Genomic DNA, 19695 nt, shown 5'->3' with positions numbered 1-19695 from the left:
TTACAATTGACTTAAAAACTTTATTAAAAAAATCTTTTATTAATTGATTATAATAATATTAAATATGTAATTTAATTATAATAACATGAGTTATAAAAAATCAAAATATGTTATTATGATGAACAATACTAAAAAATCACAACGTGTAATTGAACTAAATAAAATGTAATTTGAATACTAAAATATCAATAATTTTAAATTCTAACTTTATCAACTAAATTTATATAAATTCAAATGAACTACGTTACCACTAATAAATCATTTTGTCGTTAAAAAATATACAATTACTTAATTCATCGATTATTTAATGTTGTACTAATTATAGTATTTTTTTAGCAAAGTGATAGATTATTAATATTTAAGACACTGTTAATATTTTAAGATTTAAAATTTCAAAGGTATCTACAATTAATTTGTTTAAAAAATACATATTTTTTAAAATCATAACAACCTCAATTTTATTTGTATTTAAAATATATTTTATTTAAAGACTTGATTCAACCTTCTAAGAATTAAGATATGATTCAACCTCCTAAAATTTTAAAATGTGATCTAAACTTTTAAAATAAATGGCTGATCTAACAACACCCCAAAGATCTAATGATTAACATTATAAAAGAATGAATTATAGTGTAATTCTTCAAGATTAAAACACAAAAACCTAATTCGAACTTCAAAACTGAAGAAATTCTCCATTGCAATAAAGATTGATGGGCAGAAAAAATTAAAATTCTTCATTGCAAATTAAGATTGATTGGTAGAAAAAGTTAAAATTCTTGATTGCAAATTAAGATTGATTGGAGACCAAAAAAAATTATAGTATAGTACCTTAGGGATCTTGTTTTTCCTTTACCATGTCTGATATTGAACTCTGCAACACAACAAAAGTTAGTGAAAAGGAAGGTGAGATCGGCTAGAACACAACAAAAATTGGAGAATGAGATGGTTATGCGAGAAAAACAAGAGGGGAAAAGAAACTCATTAATAGCAGTTAGACCATGACATGACAAAAGAAATATCAGAAAATAAAGAAAAAAATAAAACAAGATGGAGATATAAGATTTTTTTTCTAACTATAGACCTAGAAGTCAAATCCATATATTTTTTTCGAGTTCAACCCTTTCTAACATATAACTATTAATTCACTTTCACGCAATTAATTAATTAGATACAACACTAAGTTCTTTCACTATTGATTTCTATTAATCTCCTATCACCTTCATGCATATTTGATTAACAATTTAACATGCTAGCTCTAATCTAATGTCCTTTCTCTCAAGCAAAACATCGAATGAAAATCATTCAAACCGTGGCCAACTGGTCGAAAGAAATAAACATAAGCATGCCAAAATAATTTATGCATTAATCCAAACTAAGAAACAATCAAAATGGTTTGCAAAAATCCATAACTAAGTCATAAACCGTAAGAACTACAATTTAGTAACTCATGGCTCAATCCACATCGTTCCAAGTATTAAAAATGAAAGGAAATGAAAAATACAATAACACAAGAATAGTATAGCTTCTTGATTGATCACTTAAGATTTTCCTAAGTGTGAAACTCCCTCTCGATAATCTCAGGCCCCTTAAGAATGTGTGTATTTAGTGAATGAAAACTTAGGTTTCCCCCAAGTGTGAGAATCCCTCTCAATATGCCTTAGACTCTCCTTAAGTGTGAAACTCTCTCTCACCATGACTTTTATCTTTTCCACGTGAAATGAAGATCACTTTACTTGATGAAATTAGGTTCCTTAAGTTTGAGAATCCCTTCTCAAATTGATGATGAATAAATTAAAACGATCTAGAGTAAGTCTCAAGATCTACAACAACACAATCTTCTTCAAAGAACGATTGACGCACTTGGGAATGCCGATACACTCACAAGGTAATGGCTTCAACATTTTTTTGGAACGACCCAACCCTTAAAAGACAATACACATCATCTTAGATATGCATTGCGGAAAGAACACAGAGACAACCCTAAGACCAATTCTGCAATATTCAGAACAGGAAATAAAATCAAAGAATAAATAGACAAAATGTTCCAGATAAAGAAAAAATATTATAGAGGATCAACATCTTCCGACAAAACAATCTTAATAACTATTGCAGAGACATCCTGAAGAGCAATCCAACCAGAAAGATGACACACAACACATAGGGCAATAAGCATAAAACCCTTAAACAAACAATGTCAACCATGAATCTCTAACCTATATAGTTTAACCATGGTTAACTATATAGTTATATTCATGCTGGCCATATTTTTGACAATATTATATATGCTAGCTCAGCAAGTTAAAGTATTAATAACTACATGGTGGTAACTTTAATTTACACTCAATTTCAATTGAAAAAGGAAAAACAATTATTTTTTCTCAGCAAGTGTGGAAATTTGGTAGAATGGGAGGGGAAATGATTTTCAGTCTTGATAAGTAAACTATTATTAAATGAAAACATTAGGAACGTATCAAAATTTATCCCTAACTGAATCATTTTTATCCTATGCTTTTAATATTTGTCAAAGAAATATCAAACTTTGATCATCGTTGCAATCTTTACTTTAGGCTTTAAGAATTATTACAAATTTTACTTTGAATAATTTTTTTATTTAAAAAATCTCCATGAAATTTGTCTGATATACATTTAAGGGTGGTTTGGGTGATTGTAATGGAATAAGTTTGTAATGTAATATAATTCAAAACCCATGTTTTGGATTGAGCATATTGGACTCGATTTATTATTAATATCCAACTCATTCCGTTTCACAGTTTTCAATCCAACTCTCTCATTTTCACGTTTCACGATTCTATATCCATTTCGTTCTCGATTCCTCATGCATCCCTACAATCTAAAATTTCAATGATTTTGATCATATTCCAATTTCTCAAACAACCCCTTACTGAATATAGATGAAAACTATTAGTATAACATTATTGATGAAGCTTCATACAAAAAGAACCTTAAAGATAAATTTGCATTGAAACTTGTGAGTTTTGAAAGATTTTTTCAAGATGTTGTATATTATTCAAGTTTAATCTTTTGCCAAACATGCTTTTTATTGAATTAATATTGTTGTGTCGCTTTATCATTATATATATACATTTAAAAGTTGATATTACAAATTACAGACTTTATGTCGAGTTATGTCATGTTGGTTATACAAATATTGTGGAGAAGACATGTGAAAATAATAATTATTATCCACTAAAGTTATTCATCATATTTTTAAATAAATTCATTTAGGATATTTGTAACAGATAGTAAAATAAGGAAAAAATAAAAAAAAATATATCACCTCTGTAAAACATTTACAAATATGACTAGTCAACTTTTGGATTTTTATTAAGGGGCAATTGCAACTTTAATTAAAAAAAAATAAAAAATTGGGCGCGTGTCTCTAGATTTTGCTTTTTTGCAATCATGTCAAAAAACTTCCGCTTGAAAATTTGATTGTTATCTAATTTCTATGTGATCGTTATGTGATTGTCACACCTGCAATTATAAAAAAGTTGAAGTTATGACTATGGTTTCTTAAAATGTATTTATCATACAATGCAATTTCCCTTTTTCTAGTTTCCAATTTGTCCCTTCGTTATCTTGTCAAGTTATACATTTTCTTCTTCCCTTCCTTTATTTTATTTATTTTTTATTTATTTTTTATCTTTTTTTTTTTATTTTCTTTATTTATTCTGTTTTTGCCTCTTCACTTTTTTTTTTATTTTCTTTCTTTCTCCGATTTTTGCTTCCAGTTTTTGCTTATTCCCTTTCTTTGTTTTATAAAAATTTTCTTTCCTTTCTCCAGTTTTTGTTTCCTTTCTTTTCTTAATTTTCTTTACTTTCTCTAGTTTTTTCTTCTTTTCTCTCTTTTTTTTTTTAAAAAAAAAAATCTTTCATTTATCCAATTTTTGCTTCTTCCTTTTTTTTTTCATAAGAATTATGAGACTAAGTTTCATACCTAAGACTTGAAAGTACTCAATTCATAAGTGACCTAACACCAATAAGCTAATCAATAAGTTTGATTATGATGGAGTTAGCATGCAATTAGCGGAAGAAATCAGGATCATTTAAACACTCTAATTCATCAATTTTAGCATCTAAGTAAGCATGTTCATAAGATAAAAAGAGGGTTTCTTAAAACATACCTTTGAAGACTTCAAATTCTTCAAGTTCCAACTTGAATCTCCACACCAAAACCTTGTTGACCACCATTGGATCTTCCCTACTATTCTCTAGGACCTTAGATTGGATCGTGGGATCCAAAATGAACTGAAATTTAGGAAATTTTGAGAGGAGAGTTTTCTGGTTTTCAGTTAGTGAATGAAGAACAACTTCTTCAGCAACTTAGCTTTTAAATTCTGATTGCATGGCCAATTAACTCATTAATTGAACCGAGCTTTATCTATTTCTATCATCAATTCAGATCGTCTCAAGGGATGACACCACCTACTTGTAGTATTGAGTGGAAAATTAGTGACTTTTGTTGGATAAATCCACTAATGGGTTTTCCCAATTTAAAATTGAATTTCAATTTGAAGTTCACTATTCTTTTTATTTTGAAAATTAATTTTCAAAATTAAAAAAAAATCAATATATTTAATTCTATATTAAAACCTTATTAATTATATATATGTATATATCTAATTAATTCAATAATTAATCTCATATAAAATTAATTCTTAATAATTAATTAAATAATTTAAATTAATTAATATTAATTTAATTATCAAATATTAAATAAATAAACCAAATTCCACAATCATGAATCTTTATTCATGTAATTAATATTTAAATTGAATTTAAATTATCATCCAATTCTTCAATTTCGTTTAATTCGGTGTTAAATGTGTAACTATATCATATATAATTACTAATTCCCATAATTTGAATTTGAACACTTCAAATTTACTCCATCACTCTATTCTAAGTTTAATCCATTTGTGAGCTAGGGACCTAATAGATCTAAGATTATGGCTCTAACAAATCGAGATTAATTGGCTAAATTCTTAAAACCGAATTAATCATCCGTTAACTACCGGGTCACCACCATTAAAGCCCAGTAGTTGCACTCTCCTCACTATAGATATATTTCGTCTACTTGATTTAATCATAATCAATAAGTTAACCCTTCACAAGTTGTTCATAATAAGACGTTGAGTCAAATGTTGTTTTACCCCCGAGATTACATCTTGCTTCTTAAGTCCACTGATCCTCTAATGAAAAATTGTTCGTGATCCAAATCACTAAAACGAGTCCTTTCTGGCCCAGTGAGAGGGTGAGGCCTCTTGTTCAAGACTTTGAATCAGTACTTAAAAGAACAACCTCTCTACTATCTTTAAAAGCGGGTAAGAGTGAATTTCATCTTGTACCCTATGTCCCCAGTTATCTACCCGGTCTTACCTCTGAAATGGGAGGCTTATTGAGTTGACGCTATTAAGCCAACCCTCACCTATGAAATGGGAGGCTTATTGAGTTCATAGTTCTCTCAGGATTAAGGTCGAGTTACCTAGGTCATTGCTTTGAAATAGTCTGTCATAAACAATAAATAGCATTATAAAGTAAGAGTGAATTGTTTCTTGGTCCAGTCTTACACAAAATCATTGCATAGGACACCCCTACTAGCATGTCTCCACATGAACTATTCAGGATCACGTGGTTTGTACTAAATACAAAGTGGACCGCATCCACTAGTTTTCCAGAATAAGGTACCCAACCTTACTCGTATACTATAGACCATTTTGGCTATCTACTTGAACTTGATCCAATCTTATGTGTCCATATAAAGTCCAAGTATTTATGTAATAGCCATGGATCTTAGTTTATTAGATTTAGTGCAATTTACATATTCAATAACAATTTTATTGAACAAAACTTTAATAACATTTTATTGCAAATAAAATATGTTTAGTTGTATAAATACGAGTTTTAGGACATACAACCCAACAAACTCCCACTTGATTAAAACTCTAGTGGATTTATATACAAATAGATACAATGTTGAGTAATGAGAGAATAAATACAATAAACTAGGGCATTAGATACCCTTTAATTCTCCCACTTGCCCTAGATTTATCTATCTCGTAGTCCTAGTCCCACTAGGTGACCATCGAACACTTTAGTTGGAAGGGCCTTTGTAAATGGATCAACTAAGTTGTCTTCTGAGGCGATCTATGTGATGATCACATCTCCTCGATGTACGATCTCCCTGATGAGATGGTACTTACGCTCGATGTGTTTTCTGCACTTATGGCATTCTTTGAAATTTTTAACTGCTCCATTGTTGTCATAATAGAGGGGGTCTGACAGATGCATATTTGGAACCACTTTCAAATCGGTCAAGAACTTTCTAAGCCATACTGCTTCCTTGGCTACTTCACATGTAGCTGCGTACTCCGCTTCCATGGTGGAGTCAGCAATACAACTTTACTTTATACTCCTCCATACTATAGCTCCTCAATTTAGAGTGAATACTGACCGTGAAGTTGATTTCCTAGAATCCACATGGTCTGGAATTTAGAATCAATATATTCTGCAAGGATCAGATCCTTGGCACCATACACGAGCATATAGTCCCTCGTTCTTCGAAGATACTTGAGAATGTTCTTAATGATAGTTCGATGATCATATCCAGGATTGGACTGATATCTGCTGACAATTTCAACTGCATAGCAGATGTCAGGACATGTACACAACATGGCATACATCAAACTTCCAATTGTTGATGCATAGGGAATTCTTACCATAACCTCATCCTCTTAAGGTGTCTTAGGATATTGTTCCTTAGAAAAATGAATTTCATGCTTAAAAGGTAACATACATTTCTTGAAATTTTGCATTTTATATCTAGACAACATCTTGTCTATATAAGATGTATGAGATAATGTTAATATTATGTTTTTGCAGTTCCGAACTATTTGGATCCTAAGAACATACTACGCTTCTCCCAAATCTTTCATTTGGAATTGTGATACCAACCATCTCTTAACATCAGTTAGGAATCCTGTCTCATTCCCAATGAGCAGGATATCATCAACATACAAAACCAGAAAAGCTACAATTTTGTTGACAATTTTCTTGTAAACACAAGGCTCGTCAATGTTCTGTTCAAAGTCATAAGATTTGATCGCAGTGTCAAATCTCATATTCTAGGATCAAGACACTTGCTTCAACCTGTAAATGGATCTTTTAAGCTTGCAAACCTTTTGTTCTTGATCTTGTTCAATAAACCCTTCTGGTTGAGAGATATAGATACTCTCGTCAAGAAAGCCATTCAAAAAAGTTGTCTTGACATCCATTTGTCAAATTTCATAATCATAAAAAGCAGCAATGGACAAGAATATTCTAATAGATCTGATCATGGCAACTGGAGAAAAAGTTTCTTCATAGTCCACCCCTTCTCTTTGGGTAAACCCTTTTGCCATAAGTCTAGCTTTGTAGGTCTCTATACCTTATCAGCTTGGTCTCATTTCTCTTGTAGATCCATTTGCAACCAATAGACTTTACCCCTTCGGATTGATCTATGAGTTCCCAAACTATCTACTTGAACTTGATCTATTCTTATGTCTCCACATAAAGTCCAAATATTCATGTAATAGCCATGGATCTTAGTTTATTGGATTTTGTGCAATTTACATATTCAATAACAATTTTATTGAACAAAACTTTAATAACATTTTATTGCTAATTCAATATGTTTAATTGTACAAATTGTGAGTTTTAGGACATACAACTCAATAGATTATTAACGAAACATTAAATATAAAAGTAAATGAAAATGGATTTGAAAGAAACTTTTTTTTAGTCCACAAATTTGTACCATTTTTAGAAATATTTCTTAAAAGTTTGAAATAAGAAACGAAAATAGTTATTAAACAAGTTTATTTCTCAAAAAATGAGAAATGCGAATGATATCAGACCGACTAGTAGTTATTTTTCTTTTTATAAAACTTTAAGAGTATGATGTATATCAGAAATCAACTTGAAAAAAAAAGCATAGATGGCCCAAAATGAAGGGCGCAAATTGAAATATTTGTGTACCGATATTTGTTTACAAAACCAAACGAAGAAGAAAGATTTGGTTTGATTGTTCGTTATTTCTACGGAAGTGCCCTTGAGAGGTATCGAAAAGAAAAGGGACTGTACGAATGTTGGAAAGGACAAGGAAATGGGCAATAAGGTGGTCAATAACTATCATTTATAAAAGCTACCACTGATAGCATGTTATCGATGATAGAAGTTAACACTGATAGCACGTTATCGATGATAAAAGTTACCACTGATAGCACGTTATCGATGATAGAAGCTACCACTCATAGCACGTTATCAGTGATAGAAAGCTATCACTGATAACATGATATCAATGAGATCATGGATAATATGATATCAGCGAGATCATTGATACCATCTTATCAGTGATGTTATCAGTGAAAAAAGCTATCACTGATAATCCTGATATGAGTGATATTAGTGATATCGGTGATAGAAATTAGGTGAAATCTATATATCGAGTTTCTCTGAAAGTTCATAACTAGTTATAGAAGTCTATCATTACTAGCCTTAAGTGTTAATATTTCAAGGTTGATTCTAATTGATGAAAGTGTATCAGTGATAACCACTGTTAATTGATAGCAAATTAAAAGCTAATATTTCAATATTGTATTAATATTTCTCAAATTGAAAGCTACCACTGATAGCAATTGATAGCAGCTATCAGTGATAGCAGTTGATATCAGCTATCAGCGATTGTCGCTGGTAGCTGCTATCAATGATAGCTTTCAATTAGAGAAAATCGGGAAGAAGCAAGCAAAATGGTGGCTAGGCATGAACTTTTTAGTCTTTTACCATTTTTTTCTCTCTATATATGCAATTATTTTATCATTGTACTACATATTCTATTATTTTGGACTTGAATTCCATTTATGTAACTAACCCATTCATTTATATATATATATATATTCTACTGACTTACAGATCCACACTAAAATTAGTTTTTTTTTTTTCTTTTTTTTCTTTTTTCTTTTTTCTTTTAAGACAATATAAACTTCTACTTGACAATCTCAGACATTTGATAAAGAGTAAAAGAAGTATGTAACAAGTTATATTGGTTGAAGTCGAAAATGATTAATGTTATTAAATTGGTCAAGGAATTATACCTTTCTTAGGTTGAAGGTTTGAATCTTTTATCCTTGTTTGTTAAACTAAAAAAAATTAACCGTCATTGTTGGTAGTCCTAACTCCTTTCATTTTATTTAAAAAAAAAATAAAAAAAAAAAATAGTGGATCTTCATATTATCAAAACATGTCACGTTAATGAATTTCCCTGTCACATTTACAATTTAACTTGGTCATATTGTGATTTGCTAAATTTACAAAACTAAAGTGAAGATTGAGGGATCTTTTTAGGGTTATTCTTATTTTAACCCACCTCAAAGGAGGTTGTCCTAACCTATCTCATCTCATTTTGATTTTTTAAATTTTAGGGTAATGACAATCCTAGTACTTTTATATTTTTAAAGAATTACAAAAATAGCAAAATCTATTAGTAATATACTCTATCACTAGTAAACTCTTATTAGCGATTCTATCGGTGATAGACCCTGAGTGATGAATCTAAATTTTGCTATAATTACAAATTCTTTTTATATTGTGTTGTATTTGCTAATACTTTAAATCGGATTACTATATTTACCATTACCTCCAAATTTTAGTTTTCAATTAATAATTTTTCTAACCTAGAGAGGTTATGCTCATATTAATATATCAAGCTCTAAAGAGAGTAAGAAGTTATTCTACAAATTGTTGGCTGGCGTGTCACTTGGACAGCAACCATGTGAAAAGAATAAAATAGAAAAATAAATTTCAAGCAGACGTAATTGTTTACCATTGAATTGGTCCATTTTATAACTCCCCTTTCTAATTGACTAGGATGAGATACCATTTTTCTTCTATGGAATGGATCATTTGTGTCCCTATCAAAAACAAAATAATTGTAATATTAACATCAAAGTTCAAAATATTAACAAGATATTCTGTTACATTCTAACTCTTGTTTCATCATTCATACCCTTAGACTAGTTTTCAAGTGAATGTAACCCATGAATATTAAAATTAAAAGAAAGAAAAAGGTAAATAACAAATTCCCCTAAGAAAAATAAATCAATATGGCACTTTTTTTCCCCCCTTACGCTCGATATCTAGCATTCCTAGTTGCTAAGTTCTGAGTATTTGCCAAAGCTTGCAATGATAAAACAAGATCAGCACCAACGACTAGAAGAATCAAGGAAAACATCTATTGCCATTGGTTGTCACAAAACATGGAAAAATGATTTCTGAACATGGTAGTAGCCTGCGTTCAGAACTATACAGCAATGGAGTGAACCTCGAGCTTCCGTCGTTCCCATCTTCAGGAGAGTTCTAGTGCAGGCAGATTCACTACTTCGAGTCGTCCCTTGCCTTTCATACACCAGGTTTTTGGGTCTTGTCTCCTGCGTAGAAGTTTCGATTTTCATGGTTAGACTGTTTGTTTTGTAGGGCCAGGCTTCCATTTTGTTTCCAGTTTCCCAGTTGTAGCAAAGGGAGTGAAAGCTTACCAACTGATGCTGGATCAATATGTACAAAGAAACTTGCAGCCACTATCAGGTAGCAGAGAATAAGCATAAGTCCTTTGAGGTAATTAGAAGTTCCATCCTGCAGGCTCAATGTTTAGGTTACATTAAGAAATCATTTCAAAATCACAATTTGGATTTCGGTTTAAATGATGCAAAATCAAAACTATTCCAAGGATCCTAACTATTGGTCTGTGGCTCTCCCTAACAACACACAATGTTGGCTACATTTGATATTCATCAATCTGATATTCAAAGACACTGAAGAGGGATTGTGGATTTGCATTATTTGTGCATTTTTGTGAAAGATACAGGATGAAAGAAATACAAAAATCTTCCACGAAAAAAGCAGGACTACCGAAGACATCATTGATTCTGCCATCTTTGATATATATATTTGATATATATATATATATATATCTAGTGTGTAAAGGTTTACAAGCTTTAAAAGGCTATAGTTTTTCTTTCCTCACTACAAATTGGAAATGTCTTTTGTACTCTCTATAATATGGGCTCTTTTGTAACTATGGATATCCTTGGATAAAAAATCTTAAACAAAGTAAGAGAAGGCAAAGTAGTTAACCTGCAACATGAAGGCCACGACAATGACCGTGATGAAAAGCGTGGCAGTTTCAAAAAGTTGAAAATTCAAGTCCATAGGACATCCCATGATCCAACCAATGACCACACAAAAAGGAATCTGCAATAATGTAAAAGTTAATGAGCAATAGGCTGTGGAACTCACCCCAAACATACCATGATACCGGCGAATAATTTATTGAGGAAGCTATAATCAATATGTTGTGGAACTCACCCCGAACATAGATATCTGTGTCGATGATCCTATTGCGACTCCCAAAGAAATGTCCTACACAACACATGATTAGAAAGAAAGACCTCACAGATCACTTTGTTAAGACACATAAAAAGGCAAGCACTTACAAGCTTGTCTTTCATGGCAAACATGATGGCACCAGCATGCTCTGCAGCATTCCCAACAATAGGTAGTAGAATAACACTAATGAATGCTACCGGTATGTTCATCGCAACCGATGCCCCCTGAAATTGTCATCAAATATACTATATAATTTTACAGAATATTGCTTTAATGTGAGTATTATCTTCACCATGGAGGAAAAAGGAGAAATAAGCCACAACCCAGAGGCAAAAGAAGATTCGTAATAGGATGTATTAACAAGTAAATAATACCCCAATTGCATTAACCAAGTATTCAGAGAGGACGGAGATCCAAATGGTCAAGATAGACAGCCAAATAATGGATTCCCACATGTTAATCTCAGGAGCTTCTTCATCATCATCAGAATTCTCTTCATTATCCGCCTATTGTATGGCAATTATTCTTGTCAAACTACTAAAAATAGATTCTTTAAAATAATATAAAAAATAGGTAAAAAGCAGTTGAAAGAAATCATGTAAGCATTATATTTTACATCCAACAAGAAACAATATATTTAGTAAATATCCAGTCACGGTAACCTCTCCAAAAACAAAAATTTCTTATAGAAAAAATTCATTCATGGAAAAAGTTGTTTCTGAAAATGTCTACAGAACTTTGTTATAAGTTTCTCAGCACCAATACTTTTCCACATACATCGAGTATGTCAACAAGCAAAGACAGAAACTTCTTGTATAAACAGCAGAAAAAAGACATTGATAACCTCCTCCCATGTTGTCCACAAGGAGAAATAAAACAACCAGCATGAGAAGAAATTAGTTAGGAGTTTGCTCCTTGGTGGAGGAAATGTGATATTTCATTAAGGGTCAAGGTTTGTGGTTGCACCCTCCCTGATTGGCTGACTCTATCTTGGGTAGTTTAGATAGGAACCAAGAGAAACGAAAAAGGAGAACAACATATGGGACAACTGTACAATGGCGACCCATTAATGGAAAAACTCCAAAAGAGTAGGAACTGAGAGGATAAGAAAGGTTCAGGAAAAAATTCCCAAAATTAGTCCATCAATTAAAGAGATTCTCAAATCCTATAAGATACTTGAAAACTACAATATTTAGCAAAATTCACAACAAAAAGGCCATCTATATCCCATAAAACAAACCATGTCGCAAAATAAACCTTCAGTAAAATGCTACAACCGAATGGCTATCAAACCTTATTTCCAGACTTTCAACTCAGATTATGTCACTGAAGGTTCAAGTGTTATAACAATCATGGTATGGCATTTGCATAAAAAGACTATTGATTAAATAGAATGTAAGATAGTTTATGCTGTTCAGAACAAGTATGAAAGCAGAGCTATCAACCTCATTGACCGGGAGATATAAGTTCTTATCACTTTTCAGCTGAAAAACAAGATAGGCAGCATATGCCACCAACATAATGCAGCTACTAAATCTTGAAAGAGCCAACTCTGACTTTCCAGAGTGCAACTCTGTATGTGTGGAACGAAGAACAGCAGGAAATAAAAGTCCCATTACCGCCATTAACAGCAATCCGGAATTCACTGTAGCAGCTGCCTAAAATAAGAAAACATCATACAATGATGTATACTTGAGAAATCAAACAGAGAATAGTACATAATCGGCATCCAAGAAAACTCCTATCTTTGTGAAAACAAACCTTACTGAAGACCTGCTCTCTCTTAGAAACCACAACTCCACCAGCAAAGAAGGCACATCCAAGTACTAATAACATATTAGACAAAATCGAACCTAATAATGACTGTTGAACAACACGTATCATTCCTCTTCGCAATGCATATATTGATATTATCAATTCTGTGGCATTTCCAAAAGTAGCATTCAGAAGACCTCCAACTGCAAGGTTAAAAATGAAAGTGCTAATGTTAAATTTGAGAAGTAGAGATAAAACATTACAAGAGGAAATTTCTCTCAATTTCTTCTTTCTTTGTCTGGCTGGGGTGAGGATGTGGGAGCGGAAGGGCCAAGGGGAAAGGTCTTTATATTTTAGTGGTTCCTACTTCCTATGACTGTTCCCCTGGGCTTGAATAAAAATACAACATTGTCTTCTATTTTTTTTTTATTTTTTTCCTTCATTGGAAGAAATGAAAGAGTACAAGGTCATGTAAAAACCAAAGCTCGCAAAAGAATGAGGCAAACTAAAAAAGGGACTCCAATCAAGTAAAACAGTATGTCAATATCTAAAGGTAACCTTTTTTTTTTTCTTTTTTCAGTTCACCAATTGTGGGAATGGGCATCAAACCATCAACCATTAGGACGTTAATTTGTGTCTTTTCCTTTTAGTAAAGGGTAATTACAAAAAAAAAAAAGAGATTTCTCCACCGAAATCAGCACAAGTCTTCTTAGCCAATACGTCTCAAAGTAAGAAGCCATTAAAAGATGATTCCTACTCCATAAATGAATTAAAACCCAACTTCAAATCGTATTACCTGTGGCTCCAGTATAGCATGCCAGCTGTCTGCATCAAAGAGAGATCAAATGTTATATAAGACATCTATAAATTCACAGGCAAAAGTGATACAGGTTCATTTTATTTGAAAACCCAATAACCCAAAAATGAGCAGATTTTTCTAATTTTACTTGGTAAGGAATTGTGGGGGATTAATGGTTACATAGTTGATCATTATGAAACTTAGACATATCAAACCAGTTGTTGAATCAATGACTACTAGTCAAATCTATTAGAAAGTTGGTTTCAGGGAGGGAGGCACAATGGGTTAGCAAATTGTACCCAAACCCAACTGTGTGTTTTTAAAACACAGAGGCTCCTTGAGGCAGAATGAGGTGCAAAGCAAGACATGACCTAAAACTTATATATATATATATATATATATAGGTCATGTTTTCATGCATCAAAGCCAATAGTAGATAGTAAACGTGTGATTTAAGAAGTGCTAAAAACTAAAAGGATTCTCAACTAGTATCACACTTTCTTTAGGAAATGAAATCAGATCCATGAGTCCAAAAAACTATGGATTTATCAAAAGTATAAACCATACCATCCAAGTTCAAAAGCAAAAAATCTCTACAAATTCACAACTACAACAAGTAATCTAAAATTGAAGAAACATTACTCAGTTGCATAGCCCAAACGCTCCGCAAGAGGTACGATCCCCAACAAGCTTAAAAGGAAGACCCAACCCTGAAATGCACATACATAATTCATGGATCCAAAATGGAATAAGATAACAACCCTAGTTGAATTGATACAAACGTGTGGAAAGATAAACTCACATGATGACCAGATAAATTGCTGACTATTATTGCTAAAGGCCCAAAAGGCATGAGAAGATTAATTTTAGCAGAGAAGACGACAATCTTAATGCTGCCAAATACCCTGTTCTTCATGTTGGAACAAAGTTTCTGCGAACCACCACCCAATGAAGAACTATGGATAGATCCCTCAATTGAAAAATTCTTTCTATTTAACGATACAGGACTAACAAGGCTCTCATCTTCAAATTCCAGTATGGTTTTCTCGCCTAATGACCCCATCTGTTACACCAAACCAGCATGCTTATTTAATATTTAAAACAAAAATCGTTAAAAAGAACCCCTTGAAAACAACATTTAAGGGTATAAACAAGAAGCCTGAAGGATGATTTCTAGACAAACAAATAGGAAAAAACAAGGGAAGAGAAACAAAGACCTCGGCGCGGGAATGCCTTTCAACGCTTTGTTTGTTGTCGTTACTCCTAAATCCATCCATGAAATAACGTTAGGGCACAACGGCAGCCAAATTTCCATCACCAGACATGAGAATTACAGCGCAACACATCTCTTCCCACGGTAAGTTGTTTTTTTTTTTTTTTTCAAATCACTGTCAATTCATATCTGCTCAAGCAACCCATTAACCAAATTCAGAAGGGTATATCTTAAGCAAAAGGAATTGCAAAATCATGGTGACCCACATACATTTTCTCAACAGGAACATCAATGGCATTGAAATCTTAAGAAATCTCGAAAGAAGAAAATACAAGCCCAAAAAGAGAGAAAAAAAACCCCAAAAAGGAAACAGAACAGACCTTTGGAGAGATGGGTTGGAACAATGGTTCCCCAATCTTCAAAGGGGTTGAATAAATTGCACAAAACAAGGCAAAATTTCTCGCAAAATGTACGAAGAAGAAAACAAAGAGAGAGAAGTTGGGGGTCAATGCTTGAGATATTCTGGTTTCATAATTGAAAGAGGGACGGTGGAGGAAAGTTGAATATGTTGGTTATGAATTGATGATTGTTAGGAAAAAAAAATTAAAAAAGAATAGTAGAAATAATGAAGGTTGAAAAGCACACACGTTCCTTACACGGCCACATCGCAACCAATCCCACCATTGTCGCTATTTTTATTCCTATTTCGTGGGAAGAGAAAATGGGTTTCTAAAATTTGATATAGAAACGCCATTAAAGCAAGACAATGAAAAGAGAAAAAACAGATTTTCTTGGAAATTGGGAAATGGGTTTTTTTAGGGATGAAGAAATATCTGAGGATGAAGAGTCAGAGAAGCGGTCACTTTCTATTTGCTTCTCTCCGTTTCAATCGGAGAAGACTTTGGTTGAGCAGCAGCTGCCCCACCCCCGCGCATAACAACTGACTTTCCCATTTTACATTACACTTAGAATTCTCTCTTACAGATCATTCCCACAAAATTTTAAAATTAGAAAAAAGTTGGTTTCTATTCGTTCTTTTAATGGAACCCACGTTGCATCATTTGACCCAAATAACAAGAATATCAAAGTTGGAAAATCTATAAAGATGATCTATTTTGATCCAAAATGTCAATTTTTAAAAAATAATAGCAATGGATCCTCTGTGGACCTCATCGCTATACCAAATTACGTAAATTGCCCTCACAAGTGCCTCACGTTATAAGTCTTGCTCTCGTCTGGTTAAACACTCTCGGTCTCGCTTGGAATTCTCTAGTTTAATGTGATTGCTCGTCAGTGTAGGAATGATTTGACAATTTTTACAACTGAAGCCTCAAATCAATAATATCTAAACACAATACAATGGTGATTTCTTTAAACTCTAAACTCCATTTCAACGGTGATTACTTCTTTGGTTTTCAACGGTGTTTTGTTGAATGGAGTTTTTTTCGAACAGGGATTTCCAAGGCGAGACTTTTTCAGAACGGATTTTCATTATTTTGAGTTTGTTTCATTATTTTTGCTGTGTTATTTATGGAAAGGAAGGAATTGAGCATTACGAAATTTTGCATTGAGAGAGAGAGAGCGAGAGATAGAACGAGAGTGAGAGAGAGCGAGATTAAGAGAGAAAGAGCGAAAATGCTTGTATAACTTAATGACAAATGTTCTCTTGCTTTGTAGGATGATAGAAAAGTGTCTACTTATTCAATATGGAGGTGATTGGGATGAGAATGAAAGTTCGTATATTGAGGGAGAGTTGACAAGAATTATTGTGCCTGTTACATCGAAGTATGAAGAACTTAAATTTCACATTTACAGGGTTACAAATGTTAGTTCTTTAGAGTTTGATCTTATAATGAAAGTTAAATATAAGCTTGAATATGAAGCCCCTCCACAATACATAAGAAATAATGATGATGTTCGCTTCCTTCTTTTCCGAGAAGAGCTTAGTAGACTTTAGTTATCTGTAACGCTAAAATCGAATCAGGACAAAAATATAAGAATGAGGTTTGGAAATGTGAGTTATGATGATATGACTGTAGACAGATAATACGAGGAATCATATCAGTTTCTTCGGGAAGAGGATGATATTCCATTGTCTACCAACACTGTACCATTAACATTATCACTAGACAACGACCACATTAATCTAGCAGGATTGAATTCAATGAATTATGGTGATACAGAATTGGGCAGTACTTCAGTTGTTGGTAATGAGAGATCATCTAGACTTGATTATATGGATTGAGGTCATCCAAAGCAACGTTGTGATCCTTCAGTGGATGTTAATGAGTAACCAACAGGATTGAATGAAATGGATCGTGATCATAGAGATATGCGTTATTCTACAATAGCTTCAGTGGTTCTATCATCTGTATCTTTAAGTCATAGGGGAAAGTTGATTGTGCATGGTACCTCTTCATCTGGGATAGAGGACGTTGAAGTTAGTCGACTATTTTAAGTAAAAAGGACGTTGAAGACATCGATCTTCAAAAGTGGGCACAAGTTTACCAAATAGAATGAAGATATGACAACATGACGTCCAACAGTGCAGAATGTTGCAATTCGTTAACTAAAGAGTATCGGCTATTGCCCATAGTGTGCTTGATTGAACATGTTAGAGAAATGCTCCAGTCGTGGTTCTACGAACGGAGGAATTACTAGGTATCTCGAACGATATTGCACTTTGACTATTATGAAACTCGATTGGCAAATGAGGCCGATAAGGGAGAATGATATCGAGTTGAGTCTATCGGGTCCATGTGCAAGATAATCGATTAGGTAGTATTGTGAATCTTCACACGAAGGAATGCACGTGTAAGGAATTCGACTCACTTGGTATCCTGTGTTCGCATGCAATTGTGGCTGCCAAGGAACAAAACATACCTATTCAGAGTCTTTGCAGTCGATTTTATACAATGGACTCTCTAATGACTGCGTATACGGAGCCTATAAATCCACTCGGACACATATCTGAATGGAAGAGAGCTCCTGGATATGTAGAAAAGACTATCCTTCCTCCAAAGTTTATGGTACAAGTCGGCAACAGAGAGTGAGAAGAATACCATCCAGAGGAGAATTTCGCAAACAAATAAAATGTGGTCGGTGTGGAATTATAGGCATAACTGCCAAAATTATAGTGAACCGCTCACAACCGTGTGACGTACTGAAATTGGCAGAAACCATGACTCAAATACCTCTCATCTAGTTTAGTTTATAACTAACTTTATCTTGTAACAGTCTGTTGGTATGTGTTATAAATACCATTGAACAGGCCCCAAAGAAGAGTTTTTCATACTTTCTATTTTTTTTTTTTGTAAACATAAACAAGTTATGAGCAATCTTCAAGTGAGAAAGAAAGTGAATCTTTTTGCAAATCACGAAAACACAATCTTGTTATCAAATCATATCGATTTCAGAGTATCAAGTTGAATCGCGTATCGAGTCAGAAGTTTTTCATCTTCGAGTTGCTTTGAGTAAAGATTAATATCGAATAAAGAACAGAAACTCGTCGAGTATAGAAGGAAATTTCCATTGAGTATCAAGCAGAAACTTATCGAGTATCGAGTATCTAGCATTGAGGAATTAGCAGAGCATTACACAGCCATTTCTTCATAGTCTCGCTCTCTCTCAAAATCTCGCTCTCTCAATCTCCACAAGTGTTGCTTGATAATTGGTAGAAATGCAAGTTATTGTAGCTTTTTATTTAGAATTATGAGGGCTAACAAGTAGAATATGCGGTGATTATACTAGGAATTCATGTGAAAAATGAGCTTGCGCCGATCAGCATTGAGAATCTAAACTTACCCAATATTATGCGTTATTTTACGACAAAACATCTATTTTTGTAGCCATCGCAGGAATCGATTGCATGCGGTGAATCCCAGACCATCACAAGGGTGATCGTGTACGTCCATCGCATGGATGTTGTGGCTATTAACTGCATGCGTCCATCGTATATAGGTTGCGGCTACAGGATAATAACCATGATAGAAGGGTGATCGCAAGGTTGGGAGTATAAAAAAGATGATGTTGACATTTCACCTACCACACCGTTTGTAGTAGAGATTCAGAGCAGGTCCATCACACCGTTAATAGCAGAGATTTAGAGCAGGACCATTAATGTTGTTGGCGATTGAGCTCTATGAATAGAGCCTTAGAGCCCAACTTCAAATCATCCGAGCTTCTGCCTTAAGGTAGATCCTTATGATCACATATGAGAGCGTGAGAAGACATTCTTTAAGAGTTCTTCATTCCTTCAACATTTCGAGTGACGACTGGAGCTTTGCCGGAGATAGATCTCGAGAAAGACTACTCCACTGCCCATCCATGGCACCACCGGCAACCTTGTCACACATCTGATGGAAGCAAGACATTGCCGACATCTAGCCCTCAATCTCTCTTCTTATCTTTGTATTGTATTACATTTTGGCTTAAGACATTAATACATTTTGTAATCAATGCATCTCTTTATTTCCTTCGACTACATCTT

The 19695-nt window shown here is 33.3% G+C and overlaps 2 protein-coding genes across 4 annotated transcripts in view; both read right to left on the bottom strand.

Annotated features, from left to right (window-relative positions):
- LOC120089011 overlaps nt 1-4212 on the bottom strand; it is a 43642-nt gene extending 39430 nt beyond the window's left edge. The window contains 1 exon segment of the mRNA XM_039046446.1: nt 4146-4212. Coding sequence (XP_038902374.1) covers nt 4146-4212 — 67 coding nt within the window.
- A 5753-nt stretch (nt 4213-9965) lies between these two features.
- LOC120088555 (vacuolar cation/proton exchanger 3-like) lies at nt 9966-16161 on the bottom strand. 3 transcript variants are annotated; one of them, XM_039045948.1, is made up of 13 exons: nt 15587-16159; nt 15211-15256; nt 14796-15056; nt 14636-14703; nt 13991-14019; nt 13201-13397; nt 12885-13097; nt 11814-11945; nt 11547-11663; nt 11419-11472; nt 11188-11304; nt 10590-10686; nt 9966-10484 (listed from the first exon to the last, which is right to left on the bottom strand). In XM_039045948.1, the coding sequence occupies exons 3-13, from the start codon at nt 15054-15056 to the stop codon at nt 10456-10458; spliced, it is 1314 nt and encodes a 437-aa protein (XP_038901876.1). In that variant the 5' UTR covers nt 15211-15256; nt 15587-16159; the 3' UTR covers nt 9966-10455. The 3 variants fall into 3 exon arrangements, with proteins under 3 accessions (XP_038901876.1, XP_038901875.1, XP_038901877.1); XM_039045947.1 differs by having other exon boundaries at nt 15211-15395; nt 15587-16158; XM_039045949.1 differs by lacking the exon at nt 11814-11945 and having other exon boundaries at nt 15211-15395; nt 15587-16161.
- Nucleotides 16162-19695: the final 3534 nt, after the last annotated feature.

The sequence above is a fragment of the Benincasa hispida genome, chromosome 10 (assembly GCF_009727055.1).
Source record: "Benincasa hispida cultivar B227 chromosome 10, ASM972705v1, whole genome shotgun sequence".
In the NCBI taxonomy this organism is placed as follows: Eukaryota; Viridiplantae; Streptophyta; class Magnoliopsida; order Cucurbitales; family Cucurbitaceae; genus Benincasa; species Benincasa hispida.
Note: the sequence above shows the minus strand (reverse complement) of the source record. Positions and strands in the feature narration are given on the sequence as shown.

Excerpts from the sequence above, each read along its gene's own strand:
- LOC120088555 (XM_039045947.1), bottom strand. The coding sequence starts at position 15,270 with ATGGATGGATTTAGGAGTAACGACAACAAACAAAGCGTTGAAAGGCAT. Across the intron at positions 11,473-11,546 it reads TTGCCATGAAAGACAAGCTT|GACATTTCTTTGGGAGTCGC; the intron begins GTAAGTGCTTGC and ends TGTGTTGTGTAG. Across the intron at positions 10,687-11,187 it reads TCGTGGCCTTCATGTTGCAG|GATGGAACTTCTAATTACCT; the intron begins GTTAACTACTTT and ends TTGAGCCTGCAG.